The 26,339-nt window shown below is 35.2% G+C and overlaps 1 protein-coding gene across 1 annotated transcript in view; it reads left to right on the forward strand.

Moving 5' to 3' along the window:
- Window positions 1–26,339, forward strand: part of Cnbd1 (cyclic nucleotide binding domain containing 1) — a 403,107-nt gene that overhangs the window by 287,420 nt on the left and 89,348 nt on the right. Inside the window, 2 exon segments of the mRNA XM_045143551.1 lie at window positions 20,258–20,367; window positions 23,609–23,765. Of these exon segments, the coding sequence (XP_044999486.1) occupies window positions 20,258–20,367; window positions 23,609–23,765 (267 nt within the window).

The raw sequence follows: 26,339 nt of genomic DNA on the forward strand, positions 1-26,339 counted from the left end.
AGTACAATGTGAATTTAAAAATAGTCCAAAATTTTAAATTATGTTGATATTAATGTCTATGTGGTAAATTAAACTAGCCAGAATATTTAGAAAATTGTTTTTAAAACTGAGAAAATGTAATATGAACAAAGTCCATTTTTGCTTGGCAGATTAAGTGAAAGATATGGAAGTAAGAATAAGTGTAAAATAAAGCTCTTATTTCAAAAAGAGTAATGAAAAGCTACTTTATTATTTATTTGGTTTAGGACAAGCAATGGACAGAGACAAATATGTTCCCATCTAGATCAGGGACTCTATATAAACAATGATAAAAGTGCTATAAGAAAACATTTATAGATTCATTTTTAAACTTTTAGTGGAGGAGGGCCATTAAGTTTGATGAAAAAATATAAAAAGTTTTAACTTGAGATACTTAGAGTAATACAATTCACAATTTCACATAACAAAATACTCATAAATCAAGTGACAATATGCCAACAATAAGCTGATAAACTGTTTCATAGATAAGGAATGAATTATGTATTAATATAAAAATGGCTGTGCCAATGAACAGCAAAGTTTCAGAGGTCGAGGAAAAAGACAAAGAGACCATGAACATGAGAGAGAAAGAGTTAAGGAAATTAAAAAGTGATTCCCAATGAAAGAACAACTGACAACTTTACTCGTGACTTTGAACACTTAGTTTTATTTGATTAGCATTTTTCATCTATTACAAGCAAAATTTCAAAGTGTGTAGTGTGTGTGTCAGTTGTTGTGATACATTTCATGATTAATTTGACAGAGTCTATACAGGAGAGCATCCATATAACCTGCTAAGTTTTTCTTGAAATTTAAGATGCCAATATACTCATAACTGTTGTCTAAAGATATTTATGTAATGATTTTATTGCACTCTTTAAAAATTCTTTTTTGTTTATTTTTATTTATTTGAGATCAACAGACAGAGAAACAGCAGAGAGAGAGAGAGAGAGAGAGAGAGAGAGAGGGAGGGAGAGACAGAGAGAGGAGAGAGAGAATGGGCACACCAGGACCTCCAGCCACTGCAAATGAATTCCAGACACATGTGGCCCCTGGCTAACGTGGGTCCTGGAGAATCTAGCCTCCAACTGGGGTCCTTAGGCTTCACAGGCAAGCGCTTAACTGCTAAACCATCTCTCCAGCCCAGTTGCAGTCTTTTACAGTGGGATGAAACTTAGAAGGGGGTGGTCAGATTAACTTTGGAATATTCATATAGTGAGAATAAGATATCTTGTGTGTAAAAGTACAAAGATGTCCAAAATACACTGAGAAAACAGCACAAGATTTTTTAAAATTATGTTTATTTTTATTTATTGGAGAGTGACAGGCTGAAAGAGAGGGAGATAGAGAGAGAGAGAGAATGGGCGTGTCAGGGCTTCTAGCCACTGCAAATGAACTCCAGATACATGCACCACCTTGTGCATCAGGCTTATGTGGGTCCTGGGGAATTGAACCTTGAACTGGGGTCTGTAGGTTTCATAGACAAGTGCTTAACCGCTAAGCCACCTCTCCAGCCTGATGGCACCAGCATTTATGTAGTGGCTGATTAGCTGTGTGTAGTTACTATGGCATATGCATTTCTCTCTCTCTCTCTCTCTCTCTCTCTCTCTCTCTCTCTCTCTCTCTCTCTCTCTCTTTTTTGTTGTTGTTCTATTTTCGAGGTAGGATCTCACTCTAGCCCAGGCTGACCTGGAATTCACTATGTAGTCTCAGAGTGGTCTCCAACTCATGGTGTTCCTCTGGCCTCTGCCTCCCAAGTGCTGTGATTAAAGGTGTGTGCCACCATTCCTAGCTCCAAATGTTAATTGGTATGATTGTAGAATAGATGCATTATATTATGTGGCACATTTTAGAACATGGCTGAATGAGTCAGGTCACTCAATTCTGGTCTAACTGGACTGTTTCTTTCTGTCTGTGACCTTGACAAATCATGGGTAACTTCTTAGTGACTCAAATTTATCTTTGTAAACGATAAGTATTATAGTATATTTTGTGTTAGTATATGATAGTTTTTCACAGTCTAACTGGGGATACATCAATTTTACTGATGTAGGTATCAAGCCAGCTTTGATTTTCATTGATTTTTCTGTTTTTTTTTTTTTTTTTTCTCTTTCATTGGATTTTTGTTCTTCTATCTTTACTTCTATTATCCTGTTTCTTTTGTCTTAAACTGTTAGAGTATGTTTGGGTAGAAATTGACTGTGGTTGATTTGAAACTTGTCACATTTTCTAGTCTAGTAGTTAAATGCTAATTATTCTAAGTATTGTTTTGAAGTACATAAAACTTTTAAGATGTTTATATATTTTTATTTATGTATTGAGGGAGAGAGAGAATGAATATGGGTGCAAAAGGGCCTCTCGCCATTGCAAACAAACTCTAGATTCATATGCCACCCTGTGCAACTGGCTTTATGTGGGTACTGAGGAATCAAACCTGGATTCTTTGGTTTTGCAGGCATATGCCTTAACCAGCCCTATTTATATTTTTTAAGCCTAGTCAGAATGCCAATTTTATTGTTTGTTTTTCCTTTACTTGTGGCTTTTTTGGAAGTATGTTACTAAGTTTCAAAGTTTTCAGGAACTTTTTAGTCTAAAATATTCTCATTATTGCTAATTTCACACATTTATAAATGTATTCAACCATATTCACTCCCTATTATCATATCTTATTATCTCCACTCCTGCTAAACATCTTCCTAAATAATCCCTTCGTACTTTCATAGATTTATTGTATTTTTATTTTGGTTTTGGTGACACACTGATTTTAATTAGGATATGGGTATGGGTAGGAGTTACTTACTGATTATAACACTGAAGAACATGTTTGCAGCTTCTACTGCAATCATTAACTCTAAATAGCTCTTCTAGGATTTTTTAAAGATTATTTTTTACTTTTATTTCCCTCTTTATTATAGATCATAATTGTTTTTGAATAGTTTGAAATTTTGCATTAGATTCTAAGTATTCATAATCATTTTGTTGAGTTCTGGGCTTTTTATCTTTTTAGCTTTTCTTCATCCTTTTTCTTAGAGATTATTAAGTAATCAGCAGTAGATGCAATTCTTCTATTAAATCTGTATTTTAACTTGATATTTGATCCCTGATGAAATATCATTAAACAGATAGGTAAGGTCATAAATTTACACACTAAAATCTTCTTGTTTTTAAAGTAATACTTTAGTCCTTTGTTTCATCAAAGAATGATACACAAAATTCTGAGAGTTTTGAGAGGTTGAATTTGTCAGAAGAGAATAAAGATAATAAAGGAATATTAAATTAAAGAGTTTTAAGCAATTAAAAGCAGTATAACCTACCCATAAGAAAATGAAAGTAAGACCATTATGTTTACAATAGTACGTGTACAAAGCAGTCCTGGTGTGACTTGAGGGGAGAGAGTATAACTAGAGATCGGAGGTACCTTAAGACACATAGAATATTAAAAGAAAAATAGCATTTTATTTAATAACTAGAATAATGCAAAGCTGGGACGATGGTTCAATCAGCCAAGCAGTTGCAAGCATTAGGACCTATGTTTGTATCACTAGCTCACGTGAAATGCTAGGAGAATCATTGTACATCTATAATCCAGTGGTGGTGCAGGAGGAAAAACAAGCTGGTCAGCTAGATTAGCCAAATCAGTGATCTCTGACTTTAGTGACATATCCAGTCTCAATAAATAAGGTAGAGAGTGATTTGCAAAGACATCTGGAAGCTTCTGATCTCAACTGACTTGTGCACACATGTTCATGCGTGTCCAAAGGTCAATACTCATATAAACTTGCACACACACCCTTACCACATAAACATGCAAAAAATGGAAACAGTAATTAAATAAATAAATAAAAGTAAAGATAAAAAACAAATAAGTACTTGTGTGTGTGTATCTAAATAAATTGTAAGAAATATAGCACCTACTTATAAATAAATTATGAGCTCAATTAAAAACAAACAAACAAACAAAAAAATAAAAACAAAAAAAATCAAATAAGTACATCAGTAATTAGATGACACAAATTAGCTTCAAAAAAATGTGACTTAGGACTTCCATGACAAAGAAGCAAAGAATAGCAATAAATGTCTACTAGAATTGCCCATGGACAACAAATCCAGTGCCTAATAAAAGGTAATGAGCCTGACTTTTCATGTTGTCAATGTTTACAATTGTTTTAAATGCGATGCCTAAAACAGTAATAAAACAGACAACTTACAGATACAATTCTCTTTTCCATTAACCTTACTTGACACTTTTTACCTCACATAAATTAAGCTCTAAAGGGTATTCATAAAATAATCTATATGAACTCGATAAATCATAAATGAATAAACACAAAGGTATACCTCATTGAAAAATTCCTTGTGACAAAACAAATAGATTACTAAAAAAAACATTTTCATCATTGAATATACTTTTATTGAATATACTTTCACTGAATAGATTAATGATAAACTCATTATAGAAACTGCATATTTCCCTTGATTTATTTCTTTTAGTTTTATTTAACAAATATTGATAGATTAGAGGTATCTGAAGGATTAAAATTAACAGTAACAATAGGGACTCAACTAACCAGTCAAGAAAAAGAAATCCTATGTAGCTCATATTAAGCTCAGAGAGATTAAAGGTATGGTCTGTATGAACCTGCATAATTTATTTGATGTTTTTGCATTAAATATTTTTGAATTTTTTTTTTTATATTTCAGCAACAAAACTTCATCTCTTCCTTTATCTTCTTGAGCAATTGCACTGTTGTAAAGTGATACTCCAACTAAAATTCCCTTTTAGAGTGTTTTTTAGAATAATTACACATTCCAAAATGAAGTCCAGATTTCCTCTCACACAGAGAGACATTAACTCCAAAAGGAAAATTGATTTGGACTGAACAATATTTAAGTCACTTGTTTGTATTTAACTTTTCATCATTTACTTCTTAACTATTTCAGACATTTTAAAGAACTGTGCTTTTTTCATCGTATAATGTGTATGATTTGGTTAAGTGTAACAATGTAACTACTTTCACATCAGTGCTTTTAGTTAGGAAAGGCAATAAATTCAGTTATAAAAGCTTAGACAAAACATACTTAACATCTCTAAACAGTTGAACTGAAAATATTTCTGTGACTATTTCCAATAGTTTTTGTATAGGCATATTTATGACATTCTTGACCTTATGACATTGTACAAGATAGAACCACCAACAAAAGATCTGGGGCGGGGGGCGATAGTCCAGGTAGTAAAGGCTGACCCTTAAAACCATGGTATTCTAGGAGTAAATCCCAGACCCAGAATTATTCCCCCCCCCACACACACAATGAGATATTGGTCAGGGAGAACCATGTGGTCCTCAAAACAATTTAGGCCATTGCCAAAATACTTGATTACCTGCCAGAACTAAAAAGTAAGATTGTATTGCTGAAGACATCACAGGGTGTGGTCACAGGACATCAGAATACCATGCTGGAAATGACAAGGAAACTAGATCCCTCTAGACTAGCCCTCATAGTACTGGAAAACCCTATTGGAGCTGCCACAGGACAATGGTCACCAACAGCATGAGGAAGCAGGGGACCCTTCAGACTATGAAATCAATCATCCAGACAAGTACACACCTGTGCAACAGTGGCATGCAGCCTCTACAGATAACCAACTGTTTTCTGATTGGACAGGAGACCGCTCAGTGGGAGGGAATTCATATCTAGTATGGTAAACTAAGTCAGAATCACATGTATATTTACTATCACTTTATCTTCCTTGGTAATGTGCCTGTTTAGGCATTTATCCTATTTCAAAATCAAGGTAATTGCTTTTGATGGATCATCTTCTATATATCATTTAGTGTTTTTGTAAAACAGACTTCACTTGTTACACAGTGAATTCTAGCTTATGCACATATACATTCTTTTTCAATGGACCATAATGTCAGTGCCATTACCAAACCTAACATCATCAGTTACCTAGCTTTATCTTCTTGTACTTATCTCTTACTAATAGTTTGATTGTTTTTCTTGTTACATTTAGGTTTGTTACTCATTCGAGAGAGTATTTGTAGAATATAATATCTGTGTTTGAGTTTACTTTTTGTATATGTATGTGTGGTTGTACATAATTTGTTAAAAAGAACATTGTTAATTGACTACTTTTGATTCTTTTGACTTCTTGTATGTGGTCTACTTGTGAAGTCTCTATTCTATCCCACTGACCTGTTTGCCTTTTTATTCTTTCTTTATTTCTTTCTCTCTCTCTTTTTTTTTTTTGCTAGCATCACATTGCTTTGAGGATCATGACTATGTGGTGGATCATGGCATTAATGTTAGTCTTCCAACTTTGTGTGTTTCATACAATAGTATGGTGGCACTTCTAGACCATCATAAAAATCAAATTAACTTTTGAGTGTCTGTAATATAAAATAGCTAAGAATTTAATAGTGCACTGAATTTGCAAATGATTTATATTGTAATTGTCAATACCGAATCTTTATTTTTATGAACAAAAAAGTCTTTTCATTTATTTAAATCTTTTTGGATATCTTTCATCAGAATTTTTTAGCTTTTTTACTTGTACATATTTTTGTTAGTTTTTTACAGAGGTATTTGTTTTGCTCAAATTTAAGTAGTATTATGTTTTAATTTCAAATTCTTCTTGGACTTAGAGAAATGGCATCGAGTTTCTGGTTTTGAGAACTTTGGATTTCGGCTGAACTATACCATTGACATACTGGAATTTCTACCTTGTATTTTTCTATTACTGGATGGCTTGTAATTAATAATGATTTCTTTCTCATTCATCTAACATCTGTCATCTATCTATCTATCTGTCTATTATATCATTTATCTATCTATCATTTTCTAAGATCTTCTGTTGGTTCTGTATTTCTGGAGACAAGACTGTCACATGACTTATCATCTTTTTGAGATTATTTTAAAATGTTTATTCAATCATTTGAGATGAAATTCTTACTTCATACATTATTCAAATGATAAATTATAGGAAACAATGAACTGCAAAAAAGCACATACAAATTAGCTGGGGCAAAATTTAGAAAAATTCTTTCAAGAGTTTGTGAACTTTTCACCACTGAACATTTCAAAGTAACTTTAAATTTTAATCATATAATAAAACTATGTATTTTATCAGTAAAATCTTGTCTAGGCCCCTGGAAAATAATAATCTCAATATGTATAATGCTAAAAGTTAATAAAAATATTTATAAAGTGTTACTATAAATTAAAAAGACAGAGCCTGGGCTAGAGAGATGGCTTAGCGGTTAAGCGCTTGCCTGTGAAGCCTAAGGACCCCGGTTCGAGGCTCAGTTCCCCAGGTCCCACATTAGCCAGATGCACAAGGGGGCGCACGCATCTGGAGTTTGTTTGCAGTGGCTGGAAGCCCTGGCGCGCCCATTCTCTCTCTCTCCCTCTATCTGTCTTTCTCTCTGTCTGTCACTCTCAAATAAATAAAAAATGAACAAAAAATATTAAAAAAAAGACAGAGCCTGATATTAAAATATACATTATATAGAAACATAAATATATTTAAATATTTAAATAAGAAGCACATATACAAATAATTTTAACTTTCATCTAAGGTCAAGAATATGGATATTAGAAGAATACATTTACTTTATCTTCTGACATAAAATTATCAAGGATTAGTATTAGCATATTACACTTTAATTTTTAGAAAACTTTACACCTGTCTGCACATCTGTGTAGGCATTTTATTTGGATATGTTTTCCAGTACCACATCAAGTCCATTTTTATCAGCTAAATTTAAAAAATGTGACTATAAACCATGACACTTTTTAAAAAATATTTATTTATTTATTAATTTATTTGAGATAGAAAGAGATAGAGAAAGTGTGAGAGACAGAGAGAGAAGAGAATGGGTGCACCAGGGCCTCCAGCCACTGCAAATGAACTCCAGACGCATGTGCCCCCTTGTTCATCTGGCTAACATGAGTCCTGTGGAATCGAGCTTCAAACAGAGGTTCTTAGGCTTCACAGGCAAACCCTTAATCACTAAGCCATCTTTCCAGCCCTTTCCTTCAGTTTTTTAAACTATGTCCCAGATATGGTTGACATACCTAGAAAGCCTAAGGATTGACATGTGAGATGTTACCTGCAAACTCATATATTACATTTATCTTGTGGTAGACAAAGCTAGGTGCATTTCACATGTTTACCAAAGTAATCAACCAGCACAGGGGAAATTAAATCCTATATTACAAAGCAATACTCAGTTAAAATGAGATAGGCAGTCAAACATACAATTCTAAATTGATCAGATTCTCAAAAGACAAAGCTACAGGGCAACAATATTACCAGAACTCATATACAGATCTTAGAGCTCCAGTCCCCTAAAAATATCATAAATATCAAAGATAAAAACATGGAAATTGTAAAGAAAGAAATAATATAGAAACCTGTTGTTCTGGTTTTGATTCAGTCTTCTTCTTTCTCTCTTTCATGTTCAAAGCTGTAGACTAATGCCAATTTAAACATGTAAGGTTTAATAGGATTACATAAGAAAGAGACACTGGTAACTAATACTAGAATGTTACTACCTTGTGCTTTTTTTTTTTTTTCTTCAAAATAGGGCAGAAAGGTTTTAGTGATCAACTGCCAGCTCATTTGAGACAAAAAGAGAACAGTGAGAGTATGTCTAAACCCTCAGATAAGGAGGCACTTGGAAGAATGAGAACTGTGTGGAGGACTGTCCATCCCATGATTGGCAGAAAAAGTGATAGTTGAGGAATATAGGTAACATGCATTAAGAGCTGACTGTACAATTAGTTTTTAATTTTGATCCAAATTATTACTCAAATGCATGGTCTTCTGAAACCTAAATTTATTTACTGACTGTAGTGTTTTGACCCTGGCTATCATATGAAGTTATGTAATGGGTAATTTGAATTTGCTAAACCATTAAGAATCTATCACTACCTCTCTGCTTTTAGCTTAATCTTTAGTTTAGAGCATCATATTATTGAGATAAGCCAGATGCATAAGGTGCTACATATGTCTGGAGTTCGATTGCAGTGGCTGGAGAGAGGTCCTGGTACATACACCCATTCTCTTTCTCTCTCCCTCTTTCTCTCTCTAAGTACATGTATGTGTATGTATGAATATATATATATTTTTTTTTTCATTGAGGTTTATCTATCATATCTGATAGAATTCTGTGGAGTTTTGATCATTCATAGAAAATTTTAATTCCTTAGAAGAAAACATACAGTCACTAAAACCTACTGTAATTTGAGAATTCATAATTAATTACAGGGGCTTGCTGTATTACAGCAGGATTTGATTCTAGCTCCAATACTATGACTTTGTAATTAGGAATTTTCCATCTGTTCAGCTCAAGAACTAAAAGAAGCAAAAGAAGAACTGTCTCTTTGAGTTGGCTTTCTTTTTCTTCCAGTTTACCCTGTGAGAATATTGCATTTTGGGCTATGTAGGAGGATTCCAAATCCAATCTTTCACATGTAGTTTCCATTGTCTCTAGTGCTTTTTCCTCTTTGACTGTGAACTTTATTTTAATTACTAGTTTGAGAAATTTTTTACTCCCTTAGATTAGCTTAAAAATTTAACCAGAGTTTTCAATTGGAATGGTTTCAAATATGCATAAACCATCATATTCTGAGTTATCTGTTTTTTAAACTTTCTATTCCTATTCAAGAGAGAGGAGAGAATGAATGGGCATGCCAGGGCCTCTAGTGACTGCAAATGAACTCCAGATAAATGTAGCCACCTTGTACATCTGGTTTACATGGGTACTGGGGAATCAAACCTTTGTCCTTAGACTTCACAGACAAGCACCTTTTAAACCCTAAACCATCTCTCTAGCCTCTTAGTTTTACCTTATACCCAGGTAAACTATTGTTTTTTAATGGAATATTTTAAAAATACTTTAATTAATTAAGTTATTTACTTGGGAGAGAGAGAATGGGTGCCTTTAGCCACTAAGCAATCTTTTGAGCCCTTTCTTTATAACAAAATTTTTCATTCATTCAAGAAATATTTATTGAATTATTATATATTATATGCAGGTACCATAGTGAAAAATGATTTAAAACATCTTGTTTGTGTGGAGCTTGCATCCTAATATGTAGAGAATGAAATATCCAATAAGAGTACACTTAAAATGTTGATAAATTAGAAAGAAGTTTAGAAAGTAATGGAGAAGACAAGAATCAAGGGTGATGGTTTACATTAAAGGTCAATTTGACAGGACCTAGATTAATCTGTGAGGGATTATCTGCATTCTCTTAGTTTCTGGGTATGCTTGGAATGGATTCTCATGTTAAGGTTAATTGTAAGTCTGGTTGCCATCTTTTTATGGCTTGAGACCCTGGACTGTATACAGAGGAGAGATCTAGCTGAATATCAGCATTCATTGCCCTTTGTTTCCTCACTGTGAACTAAATGTGACCAGCTCTTTCAAGCTATTGCTTACATTCCTTCCTTGCCATGTGGACTATAACCTAGATCTCTAAACTGAAATAAGCCTTTACTCCCCTGAGCTGATCTTTGTCAGATGCCTTATTCTAGCAATGATGAAGTAACTAGTGCACAAAATAAGGAAGTCGAGAGGAGCTGATTAATGCCCAATTTCATTGAGGTGATATTGGAATAATACCTGAAGTTAGTGAGCATGTTTAGGGAAACTTTGGGTTCATAACATTTTGGCTGAATGTGAAGTCTCATAGTGCCTTCTGCCCTTATCTGAAGATGGCTCTAGGATTCCACAATTTGTCCTATCTTTGAAATTAGAAAAAGGAGGCAAGGGCAAGCTCAGGAGTCATAGTCAATGAAATACAGCCCTTTTATATCTTTCATTTTGTTGAAATGCATAACCAGTCATTCACTGATAATTTACATAAAATATGTCTGTATATATATATATATATATAATTTAAAAAAATTAATTAGAAGTTTTTCAGGAATTTTATAATCTTTACATTTTTGTTTATCTTTTAGAAAATTCTAAATTAGTAATTGACAAACTCAGGTTTATTGTGACACTAAATAAAATGCCCATTTTTGGGTGTTCCGTGTACCAGAAAGTGTGCCGGCGATGTGGTCTGGAGCAAGTAGGCCAGACCCTTGTTTCCCTGCTCCTCCTAGCTCCCTGTTCCAGGTTGTCTATAAAGGAGGGTGTGTGGGCAGGTAGCACAGAGTGAGTAGGCCAGGCCACTATTTTCCTTCTCCTCCCAGTTCCCTAGTCTGGGTTCCCTGCAACAGAGATTGTGTGAGTGCTTCCCAGTTCATGTCAGCTCCCTGGTCCAGGTACCCTGTGCTGGAGGGTGTGCAGGCACTGCAAGCACCAGATCATTGTTCCCTGGATCCTCCCAGTGCCTTGGTCCTGGGAGTTCCCACTGTGATTTGCTTGGTAGGTCTGGTCCCTGTGTGGGCTATGCAATCAGACCTCTTGCTCTGGTGTCCTAGCTGGCCACTGCATACCAACATCCCTGTTTAGGTGAGTCAGAGGGCACATTGGCCAAAGAACAAAAAAACTTGCTTCATACTCAATAAAATAAAAAGTATCACTAAAATGGATAAACAACAATGCCCCAAAACCAATGAAAGTCAGAAAATAGAGATCTCCACTGATGATGCCTAGTCCTACAAAGGAAGTCTCCAAGGAAATCATGGTGAAATCAACAGAAATCCTTTCCCAAATGAAAACACAACAACCAATGAGACCCTGATCAAAAGAATTGCTGAACTGGAAACAAACCATCAAAGAACCAACAATCATTTCAAAGATATTGAACAGAATTGTCAGTAGGCTTAACTTGATTGAATAAAATATTAGAACTCTTAAAGTGATATGAATGGATTAAAGGTGAATCAAAAAATGGATGAATGCAACAGTTGGCTGATTAAACTTAATGAATGCTTGATCAAACACAAGAATGAATTCCAGGAAGCATCAAGAAAATAAGAAGTCAAACTGAAATTTTACCTCAAAAAAGAGATGGACATGATGCAAAATGAACAAGAGAAAACAAAAATCAAATAGAAATTATAGAAACATCTCTAGAAACCCTCACCAACAGAGTTACTCATGTGCAAGACAGAACCTCTGATCTGGAAGACAAGACAGAAGAAATTGATCAGGAGGTCAAAAAAATCAAGTGACCAGAAACAAGGAAACTGTGGGATACCCTAAAGTGACCAAACATCTAGATCATGGGTATGCCTGAAGGAGAGGAAATCCAGGCCAGAGGCATAGAGAACATATTCAACAAAATTATTGAAGAAAATTTTCTGAATTTCTCAAAAGAGGCCCATCCAGATACAAGAAGTCCACTGAACACTAAACAAACAGGACCAAAGAAGAAACTACCCAAGGCACATCATAGTTAAAACTCGTAACTCAAAACATACACAGGCAATACTATCATAATTATGTCAGATTTATCAATGGAAACCATGAAAGCAAGAAGGGCCTGGAATGAACATTTCAAAGTCTAAGAAACTAGGTCTTCCAACCTTCCAACCCATGCTATGCTACCCAGCAAAAGTATCCCTCAAAACAAATTATTTTATGGAGGAACACTTTATGGCCCAATATATGGCCAATTTTGGAGAAGGCTAGATGGGCTGCTCAGAAGAATGTCTGTACTATAGAATTTGGGTGGAAGGTTCTGTAGATGCCTGTTAGATCTAGTCAATCAAAAATTGAAGTAAGTTCTTGCATCATGTCAGATCACTGTGCTTTAAAGCTAGAAGTTAACAACAAGAGACATATCAAGAATTCCACAAGTGTCAGATTACTATGCTTTAAATCTAGAAATCAACAAGAGACATATCAAGAACTCCACCACCTCCTGGAGACTAAACAACACACATTTAAACAATGAATGGGTTGTGAAAGAAATAAAAAAAAGTAATTGTGAAATTCCTAGAAATGAATGATAATGAAAATACAACCTACTAAAACTTATGAGACACAATGAAGGCAGTCCTAAGGGGAAAATTTGCATCCCTAAATGCCTTCATTACAAAAACAGGGAGATCCCAAATTAATAATCTAACTGTCCACCTAAAGACAATGGAAAAACAAGAAGAATCCAATTTTGAGCTACAAACAGAAAGAAATAATAAAGATTGGAGGAGAAATTAATGAACTGGAAACTAAGAACGCAAAGAAATCAATGAAATGAGCTGTTTCTTGGAAAAAATAAGATTGACAAACCTGGGGCTAATTTGATCAAGCAAAAAAAAAATAAAGAATAAAAGAAATCTAAACAAAATCAGAAAAGAAAAAAGGAAAAGCACAACAGATATCAAGGAAATTATCAGGGTATTCTTCCAAAACCTCGATTCCACAAAAATGAATAATCTGGAAGAAATGGATGAATTCCTAGACACATACCACCTACCAAAACTCAAGCCAAAGCAGATTAATCTCCTCAATAAACCTATCACACCTGTGGAGATTGAAAAGTAAATCAACTCCCCCATACCCCCCCCCCCCCCCGACACACACAAAGTCCAGGACCAGATGGCTTCTCAGTCAAATTCTATCAAACCTTCATTAAAAGAAGAAACCAATTTTTCTCAAAATTTTGCATAACCAGAGACCAGGAAATCCTCCCCAACTTCTTATTTTTTAGATTTTATTTTCATTTATTTATTTATTAGAGAGAGACAGAGACAGAGAGAGAGAGAGAGAGAGGGAGGGAATTGGCATACCAGGGCCTGTAGTCACAAAAAAAAACTCCAGATGCATATGCCACCATATGCATCTGGCTTATGTGGGACCTGGAGAATTGAACCCGGGTCCTTCAGTTTCACAGGCATGTTCCTTAACCACTAAGCCATCTCTCCCGCCCCTCCCCTCCCTACTTCTTTTATGAAGCTAGCATCACCCTAATGGCAAAACCAGACAGAGATGCAACAAGATAAGAAAACTATAGGGCTATATCCCTCATGAACTTAGATGCAAAGACCCTGAACAAAAACATTGCAAATAGAATTCAACAACAGATCAAAAGTATTCTCTACTTTGACCAAGTAGGCTTCACCCCAGAGATGCAGGTAAGGTTCAACATATGGAAATCAGTCAACGTAAAATGAACAGAACCATAAGATCCACATGATCATCTCAATTAATGCAGAGAAGGCTTTTGAGGAAATCGAACACTTCATGATCAAAATACTAGAAAGAATAGGCCTGGAGGTTTTATAGCTCAACACTATAAAAGCTATATATAAAGTACCTAAAGTACAAATAATACTTAATGGGGAAAGAATCAATAATTCCCACTGAGATTGGGAAAAATGACAGGAGGCCCACTCTCACCACTACTCTTCAAAATAGTACTAGATATACTACCCCAAGCAATAAGAGAGGAGAAAGAATTAAAAGGATTCAGTCTGGAAAGGAAGCTGTCAAGTTAAAGATGTTTGAAGATGTCATGATTCTGTACATATGTGACCCAAAAGTCTCCATCTCAAAACTTCTGAATGTGATAAACTCCTAAAGTAAAGTGGCAGTATAGAAACAAAATTGATGCACAAAATCAGCAGCTTTTTCATATGCAAAGGACAAATATACAGAGAAAGAAATCAGTGAGGCAGTCCCAGTTCAATGGCAACAACAAAATAATTAAATACCTTAGAATAACACTAACTAATGCTGTGACAGAACTGTATAATCAAAACATTAAAAAAAAAAAACCTCAAGAAATAAATCAAGGAGGACTTGAGAAGCTGGAAAGAATACCCATGCTCCAATATAGGTAGAATTAATATTATGAAACTGCCCTGATGCCCCCAGAACATTATAGGCCATTGCTGAGGCCTTTGGTTTCCCACCAGGAATACATGGTAAGACCCTATTGCTGAAGACTCCACATACTTGGGCTGCAAGGCCACTGAGAAATCCTGCTGGAACTGAGCTGATAACCTCCTCCATGTAAACCAGCTGACAAAAAGCTAGAAGAAACCATTCTACATGCAGTTCAATGGGAGAAAGAGATACCACCAGTGAAGATACTCAACAGTGGACACTTCAAGCCTTATAATTGGCCAGCCAAGCCAAATGAGCCAATGGGTGCAATAGGGGTACATATATCATGGTGGAAACCAACTGCCCTTCAATTGGACTGGAGGCTCGCTCCATGGGAGGGAATACATCCCTGATACTGAAAATTTAAAACAGGGGTAGTCATGAGCTCCAGGGGTATAACATCTGTTGATGTCTGGATAAATGTATATACTATGCTTATCAAACTGCCCAGTAAGCACTTTTCTTAATATTCATACCCTTATATTAATGCTGTTCTCACTTTGGGTAGAGAACCTTCTCTTTTCAGATAGCAGTTACCTTGAGATGACTCAGAAGGTATCATAGTGCTGGAAAGAAGTGACTGGAATACTGAGTAACATCTCAATCACACCTTCCAAGGCTCAGGGTCTAATGCAGAAGAGGTGGCGGAAAGAATGTAAGAGCCAAAGGAAGGGTAGGTCTCCTAACTATGTGCTCCTTCCAGACATAAAATGGCCTGGATATCCATGACTTCATAGTGCCTGACACTACCTACACAAGACCATCATAAGAGGAGGAAAAGATCATGGCATCAAAATAAAAGAGAGGCTGATTGAGATTGGGAGGGGATATGATGGAGAATGGAATTTCAAAGAGGAAAGTTGGGGGAGGGAGGGTATTACCATGGGCTATTTTTTATAATCATGGAAAATGTTAATAAAAGTTGAGAAAAAAGTATTATGAAAGTGGAAATTCTACCAAAAGCAATATAGAGATTTAATGCAATAACAATTAAAAAATACCAGCATTAGCCAGGTGTGGTGGTGCACACCTTTAATTCCAGCACTTGGGAGGCTGAGGTAGTTGGATCGCTGTGAGTTCGAGGCCACCCTGAGATTACATAGTGAGTTCCAGGTCAGCCTGGACTAGAGATAGACCCTACCTCAAAACAACAACAACAAGAAAATACCAGCATCATTCTTCACAGATATTGAATAAAAAAGTTCTCAAAATTCATATGGAATGGCAGCAGGCCTCAGATATCAAAAAATACCCTCAGAGAAAAAAAAAAACATAAACAAACAAAACCTCTTGAGGTGTCACCATACCCAGTCTAAAGCTACATTACAAAGCCATAGTAACAAAAACAGCATGGTACTGAAATAAAAGAGAAACATAGGCCAGTGGAACAAAATTGAAGACCCAGACCTTAAGTCAAGTAGCTACAGCAACTTGATCTTTGACAAAGGTGCCAATAGTGTAGACTAGAGAAAAGATAGCATCTTTAACCTATGGTGTTGGACAAATTGGATGACCATATGTAGAAAAATGAAATTAGACCCACTCATTTAACCATACACAAAAATCAAGTCCAAATGGATTAAAGACCTGAAGCTCATCAACTACTGGAAGAAAAAATAGGAAGCATGCTCCATGATATATGACTGGGGAATGACTTCCTGAACAAAACCACAGTAGCCCAGGAAATTAAAGAAGCATTCAACCAATGGGATCTCATGAAGTTCAAGAGCTTTTGCACACACACACATTACATAAATTGAGCCAATAGATTACCCACTGAATGAGAGGATATCTTCACCAGCTATACCACTGACAGAAGCATAATATCTAGGATCTATAAAACTCAAAAATCTGAACAATAAAAAAATCAAACAACCCACTCCAAAAGCTGGGCAGAAAACTGAATAGGGAGTTCTCAGAGGAAGAATTGCTAATGACTAACACACACTTAAGAAAATGTTCAATGTCTCTAACCATTAGAGAAATGCAAATTAATACAACAATGAGATTCTACCTTACCCCAGTAAGGACAGCAAACATTAAAAAACAAATGAAAACAAATGTTGGCGAAGATGTGGAGAAATAGGAACACTCATTCACTTTTGGTGGGAAAATAAGCTGGTAGCACTATGGAAATCACTATGGAAACTCCTATAAAGGATGAATATTGGTTTACTAACAGATCTTGTTATTCCCTTACTGGGCATTTACTCTAAAAGCTTCACACCTCAGTTTAGAGATATTTGCTCAACTGTGTTTATAGCTGCTCAATTCATAATAGCTAAGAAATGGAATCAACCCTGTTGTTCCTCATTGGATGAATGGATAATCAAGATGTGGTATATCTACATAATGGAATACTACTCAAGAGTAAGAAAAAATGACACAATGAAACGTGTAGAAAAATGGTTGAACTTGGAACAGATCATACAAAGTGAACTCATACAAAGACAGAAAGACAATTGTTGCATGGACTCACTCATCTGTGGTTCCTAACCTGGATCAGCCCAAGTTGCTGACATACCTGAATGGTACTTCACTGCTTCCCCAGCTGAAACCACAGAAGAATTGGGGAAATGAGCAAGAGTGCTGCTTTCTTGGTGAACCTGATATTAGCACAAGGGTGAAGGAGATAGACACTAAGGGCATTGAACACCTACCAAAGCCCAGATCCAGAGACTCCTAAGAGACCCTAACTGAAGTCGACTTAAAATACACCCAACATGGCTCAGGGAATTTTGTGGAAGAGGGGGGCAAAAACATTTGTAGAGCCACAAGTTGGGACATTATTCATAGACTTTGCCTCTTCCCCATAACTAACGCTGTCCCCACAATGCTTGACCCACAATCCCCATGGGGTTAACCTGCATCCTCAATGAGGAGGGCCTCTTCAGAAAAGGGACAGGAATGAGGGAAAGGATGGTACCGACAGGTATTGTTTACCTTACTAATTATGTCCATATCTAATAAAAATAAATTTAGAAAAAAGAAAATAAATGTCCATTTAAAAAATATACTCGGGGATGGAGAGATGGCTTAGTGGTTAAGCACTTGCCTGTGAAGCCTAAGGACCCCAGTACTCTGGTTCAAGGCTTGATTCCCCAGTACCCACGTAAGCCAGATGCTCAAAGTGGTGCATGCATGTGGAATTCATTTGCAGTGGCTGAGGCCCTGATGCACCCATTCTCTCTTTCTTTCTCTCTCTCTCTCTCTCTCACTCTTTCTCTGTCTGATGCTCTCAAATAAATAAAAATAAACAAAAACTAATACACACACACACACACATATATATATATGACAGGTATTTAATACATTTGAGATTATTTTAAATATAATATTCATTCAGAAGTATCTATTTTAATGCTCTATATAATTAGGAAACCATTGCATAATTGGGACACAGAAAGTGCATTAATCTCATATGTACTGCTGTATCTTTGTGTCTCTTTCACTGTGAATATAATCTGTATTAATCTATGTCTGCATATACATTTGCAGCAATGCAAATATAATAAATCTTCTACATTCTTTACTGCTAATGGTGAGTTCTTTTATAAAAGTATTTATTAAATGCAAAGCCTGTTCTAACCAGGTTCTTCCTTAACAATAGTTTAAGAGCAAATGAAATAGAGTTGTAAAGAAAGTGTATTCCTAAAGATTTCCTCATGAGGGAAATACACACATTTGCCCTTCCATTGTCTACTTCAGCACGCAAAAATCTCCTATGAACTTTATCTTCTTTGATGTTCATATTTATGACCCTATATGTGGTTTGGCTTTCAAGAAAAGCTTTATAGCAGCATAAGTCTGAAACTTTAGAATAATGGATTTCGTTGTATTTATATAGCAATTGCCAGAGTGCTGCATAGACCTTTCCTTATTTCTTCACTGACTTACTACAGAAGTTAACTAGTCATTAATAGTGTACTGTGTTTTAGTATGAATTTTCCTTTTATGAAAAGGTACTTTGAGAGTATTATTGCTGTATTTATATATAATAATACGCATGTAAATTAGGTGTGACATTTTAAGATAACTTCAAATATCATTGGCTATAAGTTTCATAGTTTGAAGACTGGGGAAGGCTTAGTAGCTAAAGGTGATGCCTTGCAAAGCCTGACACTGCATGTTCAATATCTCAGAACATATAAACGCAGAAGCACAAAGTGGCACGAATGTCTGGATGTTGTTAGAAGCAGCTAGAGGCTTCCCATACTCTCTGTGTCTCCTTTTTACTCCATCTCTCTCTCTCTGTCTCACACACACAAGCAAGCAGACAAACAATGTGTGATAACAGAACACATGTTTATAGTAGCAGAATAAGTGATTTTTAAACATAAGATTAACCATTTGACTGTTTTATCATTAACGTTCAGATCAAATCCAATAAGAAAATGGAATAGTATATCTAGTAATAAACATTTTAAGAAAATCATAAAATATTGCATCCTTTGTCTTTAAATAGATTACCAATAATTGTTAGTGCATTTTTTCTCTAATAGCAAATGGTATTTTAATGATTGCTATTGGATTTTAACTTTAAAGAAATTTGATATTCTTTACCTTATTTTGATGTTAGTGGGTTTTTTTGCCTCCACCTGCTGAGTGCAGTGATTACATGCATATGGCCCCACGTCTGACTTTGATTTATGTTTATAAAATAAATTATACTGACAAAATTTTATATTCATATTTTGGTACAGTGAGGTTTAAGGTTTTAATTGAGTTTATTTTAAACTTGCTATTAGATGTTTTCACGAGTTTGCAATAGTACTTGTACTAATTACATGACTCAGGTAAATCTATCTGACTGACATTTAAGTGTTATGTATGCATTAATTACCATATATAGGCATATAGACAAGGAATTCTTATTTTTCTGATTGTAAAGGCTAAAAGGTTGCAGCTCAGGGGAGTTTTATAATCTGTTAAATATTACATAGGATGTAGCAGAGGAGGCTTCTGATTAGGCCATTTTTTTACTGAAAGCCTTTGTTGGGAAACACAGGTATATTCAACAGGATGCTAATTCTGGCTTAAATTACAGGATCAAGAAGACCAATTGCTAAATATTCAAGAAGACATTAAGTTACAGGAAGTTTGAAATCAGTCAATTTAGAAATATTTTTAAAATAGAAATCAGAAAATGCTACAGATGAGGGCTGCTCTAAGACTCTTTCCCTCCACTACACAGTTACTATCACACACTGCCTTGGGAGCCAAATCTTGTCAAGGATTATTTCTCTATTACATTACAACATATAAATGTCAGGCACATGTTTTAAGTTTTATGCCAAGTATGTATTGTCTACATTGTAGAATCTATTATAAAACTGTGAGTAGTTACTAAATTAAGTAGGTCAAATTTTGTTCTAATAATATATAAAACAATTTCTTATATAGAAGAATTATAAAGTATCTTTTTTCTCTCTTCTTTCTAGTATTAGTGGAGACTGGAAACATCATTTCATTTGTGGGTTTTATTAATTCTGGATACTGTAAAATTTATAGAAATATCATGGGACTTATTAGACTACCATTAAACAAAGTGGTAAGTTTCAAACTTGTTAATTTATCTGGCTAATGCATAAAGGATGTTATATAACTCTTCTCATAAATGTTGACGATTAGTTTGGTTCATTTTGAAATTTTCAGTCCAATTATTTGACAAATTTTATTGGGTGTTTTTTCTTTGTATTATAAGATATATGGATGAAAGATAAGGAGTAAAATATGATGTTATGGAATATACAAATGACCAAATGTACATTATGAGATACTTTGCATCCTTTTAATTGAGAAACTCAATTAAAACTATGACAAGGTACTAAAAACATATGAGGTAGCCTATGACACACTGTATCCCTTGCCCCAGGAATTTTACTATACATGTTTACTCAAATGAGAAATGAAAATGTCTAAACAAAGACATATTAATCCTCATAAATTCTTAACATAAAATAATACAAGCGTGTAAATAGAAACATTGTAGTATATTCACACAATGAACTACTACAAATCAGTGAAAAGTGTGTGTGTGTGTGTGTGTGTGTGTGTGTGTGTGTGTGTGTGTGTTTATCTCAAAATTAGGTTGGGTGAAAATTGAAAACCCCAAAGAGCATAGTCTACATGATTTCATTTGTTTGAACAAGGGAAAAATAATGCATAGAAATGAAGATATTAGAACTAATCCTTCATGCTCTGATAGTCTTAAGTGGAATTCAATTTAATGTGTAAGCAGACTTGAATGTACTGTATTGGTTCTAGTAAGTTTAAAGATTTATTTGCAGACATGATAAACATTGAACTTGTATTGGTTTTGACTTTAACACACTTAGTAAAGAGTTATACTTCTTCCAAGTTATTGTTTCCCTTTCACCCTATAACTGCATTCTTTTTCTTCTTGCCTCATCTCCATATTTTACTAATTATATTATATATCTTATATTGCATTACATTATGTTATTTTTTAACACACACACACACAACTTCTATACTTACAGACAACAAACCATGGTATTTCCCTTCCCTCCCTCACTTTCTCTTTCATAACTCTGCTCTCCATCATATCCCCTCCCTCTCTCCATTAGGCCCTTTTAACTTGATGTCATCATCTTTTTCATCTATTATGAGGATCTTGCTTGGGTATTGCTAGGCACTGTGAGGTCTTGGATATTGAGGCTAAGTTCTGTCCAGACAGTTGAATATAAGGAGTGGTACCCTTCCTTTGGTGCTTACATTATTTCTGCCACCTCTTCTACAATTGACCCTGAACCTTGGAAGGTATAAAATGTTTCAGAGCTGGACACTGCTCTGCCATCCCTTCTTCTCAGCCCTATGTTGGCTTTTGGGTCATCCCAGTGGTCATTGCCATCTGAAAAGACAAGCTTATCTAATCAGAAGTGAGAGTAGCATTAATATATGAGTATGATCATTAAGTGTAGTCCTTCCAGAGAGTAATATATGCATTTATCCAGACAACAGCAGGCTTTATAAACCTAAGGTTCATGACCTCTCCTGCCATAAGCTTTTAATTAGGTTTTCAGTACCCAGCATATATTTCCACCCATAGAGTGGGCCTTCAGTCCAAGTACAGAGCAGTTGGTTTCCCCCAGAGCAGACATGCCACTATTACACTGGTTCAGTCATTTGGTCTGTCTGGCCAAACGTGAGGTTTCCAGTGTCCACTGTTTTCACTGCTGATGACTTCTGTATCCTATAAGACTGCATACAGTGCATATTTTTCCAGCTTTCAGTTGGCTGGGCTACAGGGAGGTTTTCTGCTCTGCACCAACTTGATTTCTCAGTGACTTTGCCACTCAGGCCTGTGAAGTCTTTAGCAATAGAGCCTTACCATTTCTTTCTCATGAGGAGTCAAGGGCCTTGGCAATAGCCTATAATGTTTTGGAGGCAACAGGGAACTCTCTGGACAATAACTCACTGGAAGTTATCCAATCCCTGCCACTGAAAATATTTTATTAATAATCTATGGCTTCTGGATGTGAGAAAGCATATTTTTGTATGTCTTATTCAGAATAACTTGAATTCTGATTGACCTTTCCTCCCCCAAATACCAAACTTTCTTTTATACTATCTCTTCCCTTGACCTTGCTTAGGCCTTTCCCCTCCTTGTGATCTATTATTCTACTTGCATAGATACAATACCATTCCCTTAAGACCTTCCCTCTCCTCCCTCCCTTATAGCTTTTTTTCTAGCTTATGGGCTTCTGCTACTGATTTTTGGTATAGCTGCATTATTTTTGTTAAATTATGGTTTACTGATCTCAAAATAATCCTAGTTTTAATATAAATTGGATATCACAGAAAAGATCTCATCTGTTTTTTTTCAAAACCACAAGTACTGACTCCAGCAATGTCTTCTTCACAGAGTCTCAAATTTGAAACTTACTAGTTTGTTAGTTAACATCACTTTCCTTACTTAAAAAAGAAGGACTTGATGTAGATAGATAGATAGATAGATAGATAGATAGATAGATAGATAGATAGTATAATGCTCATCTAGCATGTATTGGCCCCTAGATTGGATACCAGAACAATAATGAAATAATAATGAAACAAACAGCACACACAGGGAAGAATCAGAACTTTTTCAATTAATCCATCACTTCTGATCTTGACATTTCCCACTGCTTTTCCCTGATTAATCTGATCACTGTGCCTTGCAAGTAAGGCTGAGTTAACAATGGATAATTTATATAATGCACTAATTTAAGATGATCAATTGCTATCATAGGACATGGAAAAATCCAATTTTTGAACTAATTTGAACTAATCCAATATTTCTCATACATTTTTATTTATTAAAATTATTTGCAAGATATAAATGACAATGTTGCCTTTTACCTTGGATGTGTTAAATTGTCCTTGAATATAAGTAAATGTTTTCTCTGATTTGTATTAAGTTGTTAATTTTTTTGTTGTAGTTTATTTATTTGAGAATGACAGACTGAGAGAGAAAGAGGCAGAGAGAGAGAGAGAGAGAGAGAGAGAGAGAGAGAGAGAGAGAGAGAGCGCACGCTAGGGCCTCTAGCCACTGCAAACAAACTCCAGACGTGTGCGCCCCCTTGTGCATCTGGCTAACGTGAGTTCTGGGGAATCCAGCCTTGAACCGGGGTCCTTAGGATTCACAGGCAAGCACTTAACAGCTAAACCATCTCTCCAGCCCAAATTGTTAATTTTTAAAGCAGATTTACGAATTTATGAGTTTCTGAGAAAATAATTATTCATATTATACAAACAGTTTTACTAAAAAAAGTCTATATCTTTTACAGAAAAAAGTTAAAAAACTTGTTTATATGGGAAGACTTAAGGAGAAGGAGTCGTTTGGGGAGATTAGTGTTCTTCTTCAAGTTCCATTCACATGCACAATTATTACTGGAACAGAGGTTGAGATGGCAATTATTGAAGATAAGGACTTGTTTGGTAAATGTATACATGTATTTTAATTATTATACCATCTTATTGAATGAGTTGTGAAAAGAGTAGAGAGGATAGGGAAATGGATCAATGAATAAAGTACATGAAACACAAATATGAGCACTGGATTTAGGAACCCCCATAAAAGCCAGATGCAGTAATACATCATCTGGACTATATGACAGGAAGGGAAACAATCACTGGAAAAGCACATGCGCCAGCTAGCCTGTCATTATGGTGGAAAACAGAAACCTTGCCTCTTATAGAGACTACAGATACATAGACTCCTCCATATTCAGTTTCTTATTGCTACTTTCATAATATATTAACAATATTTCAAATAAAAAACTGATGTGAAGGGGCTACAGAGATGGCTCAGAGGTTAAAGGTACTCACTTCCAAACTACTTGAGTTTAAATATCTAAAATGTCTGAACTAATTCTGTTACCATTAAAATATCACCCTTGCTTTATCTCTGTCTTCACTTCACATATAAGACTGTTGTACTTGTGCTATTTAATTAATTTGAATATGTCTTTTAATGTGTAACATTGATCAGGCATATCTAAAACCTATGTTTGTATAATTTAAGCCATTATCTGAAAATTGAGTGCTTTAGTAATGACAAAAATCATAGAGTAACTGATGTTTAACCTACTAAATGTTAAGAGTGTAAAAATAAGTTAAAAGAACTGAATACAATGAGAAGTGAATAATGGTTAAGACCTAACAATAGTTATTAAACACAGCTTTACTGAAATAAACTGAAGAGTGCCAAGAAATAAAGGATGAGCATGGAAGAAAAGTTTGCTTAAGCAAATTAATGAAAAAGATTTTTATATCATCAATTTGACTGAATTGGCATATCCCTTATTTCAACAGTCTCTAAATATTGTGAAGATTATACAACATAGTCTTGCTAAGCTCTTATTCTAATTAAAAGGAATAGTTCAACTTCGTGTATCTATTTTTGAAATGGCATTTGTTAACTTTCATTTCTTCTGTGATTTTAAGTACAAATTCTTTAAAGGTAAATATTCCTTAATAATAATTACTCACCAACAAATTAAATGATAATATTTTCATTCAATACATATCATGGTTCCTCCTAAAGAATGTACAAAGGTACAAAGCAAGTTCAGGGAGAGAGGGAGTGAAGGAAGGAGGAAGAGAGAGAGAAAAAAAGAGAGAGGTGATCCATTGGATGTTTCTTGCTCTCTTTAGCAACTTTGTTATCTTTACTCATTCTTCTAGTTCAAATACTGAACTTATTCAAAACTATCTTTATAGACAGACCTACAAATACTATTTTACCATCTATCTAAGCATTCTTCAGCCCATTCTTTAGATTCACATTTAACCCAAATAGTAAAATTTATCCTCAAACACATGTATTTAAAACTTTCAAGAATTTTTAAAATCTTTCATCTAAAATTCAAATGCCTTGTGTAGTTTAAGATTAAAATTTACTGTAGTTCATTCATTAGAGACTGATATTGCAAAGCAACTGACATTATGTGTATGTAATTCAATATTCCCTAAGGATAACTGACTGGGACTTTGTATTATTTATTATGACAAAAATTATAAAAAGAATATACAATACCACCATATTAAGCCTCCTGCTCCCTTGGGAGTGTAAAAGCCTAAGTGAGGTCAGCGGAAGAGATTGAGTAAAGGAAAGGTGGAGGGAGGACTAATCAAAATCTAGGAGGATATAAATAAGTCATATGGAAACCTACTGTTCTGGACAATGGAACACTCGGAAGCCATAGATTATTACTAGAAAATTTTCAGTGCCAGGGATGGAATACATTCCATTGAGGTGTTGGCCAGGGAGGTCCCTGATGCCCCCAAAACATTACAGGCCATTGCTGAGGCCCTTGGCTTCCCACCAGGAGTAGATGATAAGACCCTATTGCTGAAGAATTCCCATACTTGAGCTACTAGGTCACTGAGAAATCCAGCTGGAACTGAGCTGAAAACCTTCTCCATATAGACTAGCTGACAGAAAGCTGGAAAAAGCCACACTGCATGCAGTTCAATGGGTGAGAGAAAAATCACCAGTGGAGATACTCACCGGTAGATTCTGCAAGCCTTATATTTGGCCAGCTAGGCCAAAAGAGCCAATGGGTGCAATAGTGGCACATCTATTATGGAGGAAAACAACCATTCTCTAATTTTAGTGGAAGTCTGCTCCATGGGAGGGAATACATCCCTAATACTAAAAACCTACAACAGGGGTAGTCATGAGCCCTAGGTGTATAAAGTCTACTGGTATCTGGATGAATATTTATACAATGCTCACCAAAATGCGCAGTAGGCACTTCTCTTAATGTTCATATCCATATATTAATGCTACTCTCACTTTTGGTTAGAGGAGCTTCTCTTTTCAGATGGCAGTGACCTTGGGATGACTGAGAAGGCACTATGGTGCTGAGAAGAAGTGCTAGAGGAGTGCTTAGCACTGAAATATTTCTATCACACCTTCCAAGCCTTAGGTTCCATTGTGGAAGAGGTGGTAGAAAGAATGTAAGAACCAAAGAACGGGTAGGACTCCTTACAATGTGCTCCTCCAGACATAAA

The sequence above is a fragment of the Jaculus jaculus genome, chromosome 2 (assembly GCF_020740685.1).
Source record: "Jaculus jaculus isolate mJacJac1 chromosome 2, mJacJac1.mat.Y.cur, whole genome shotgun sequence".
In the NCBI taxonomy this organism is placed as follows: Eukaryota; Metazoa; Chordata; class Mammalia; order Rodentia; family Dipodidae; genus Jaculus; species Jaculus jaculus.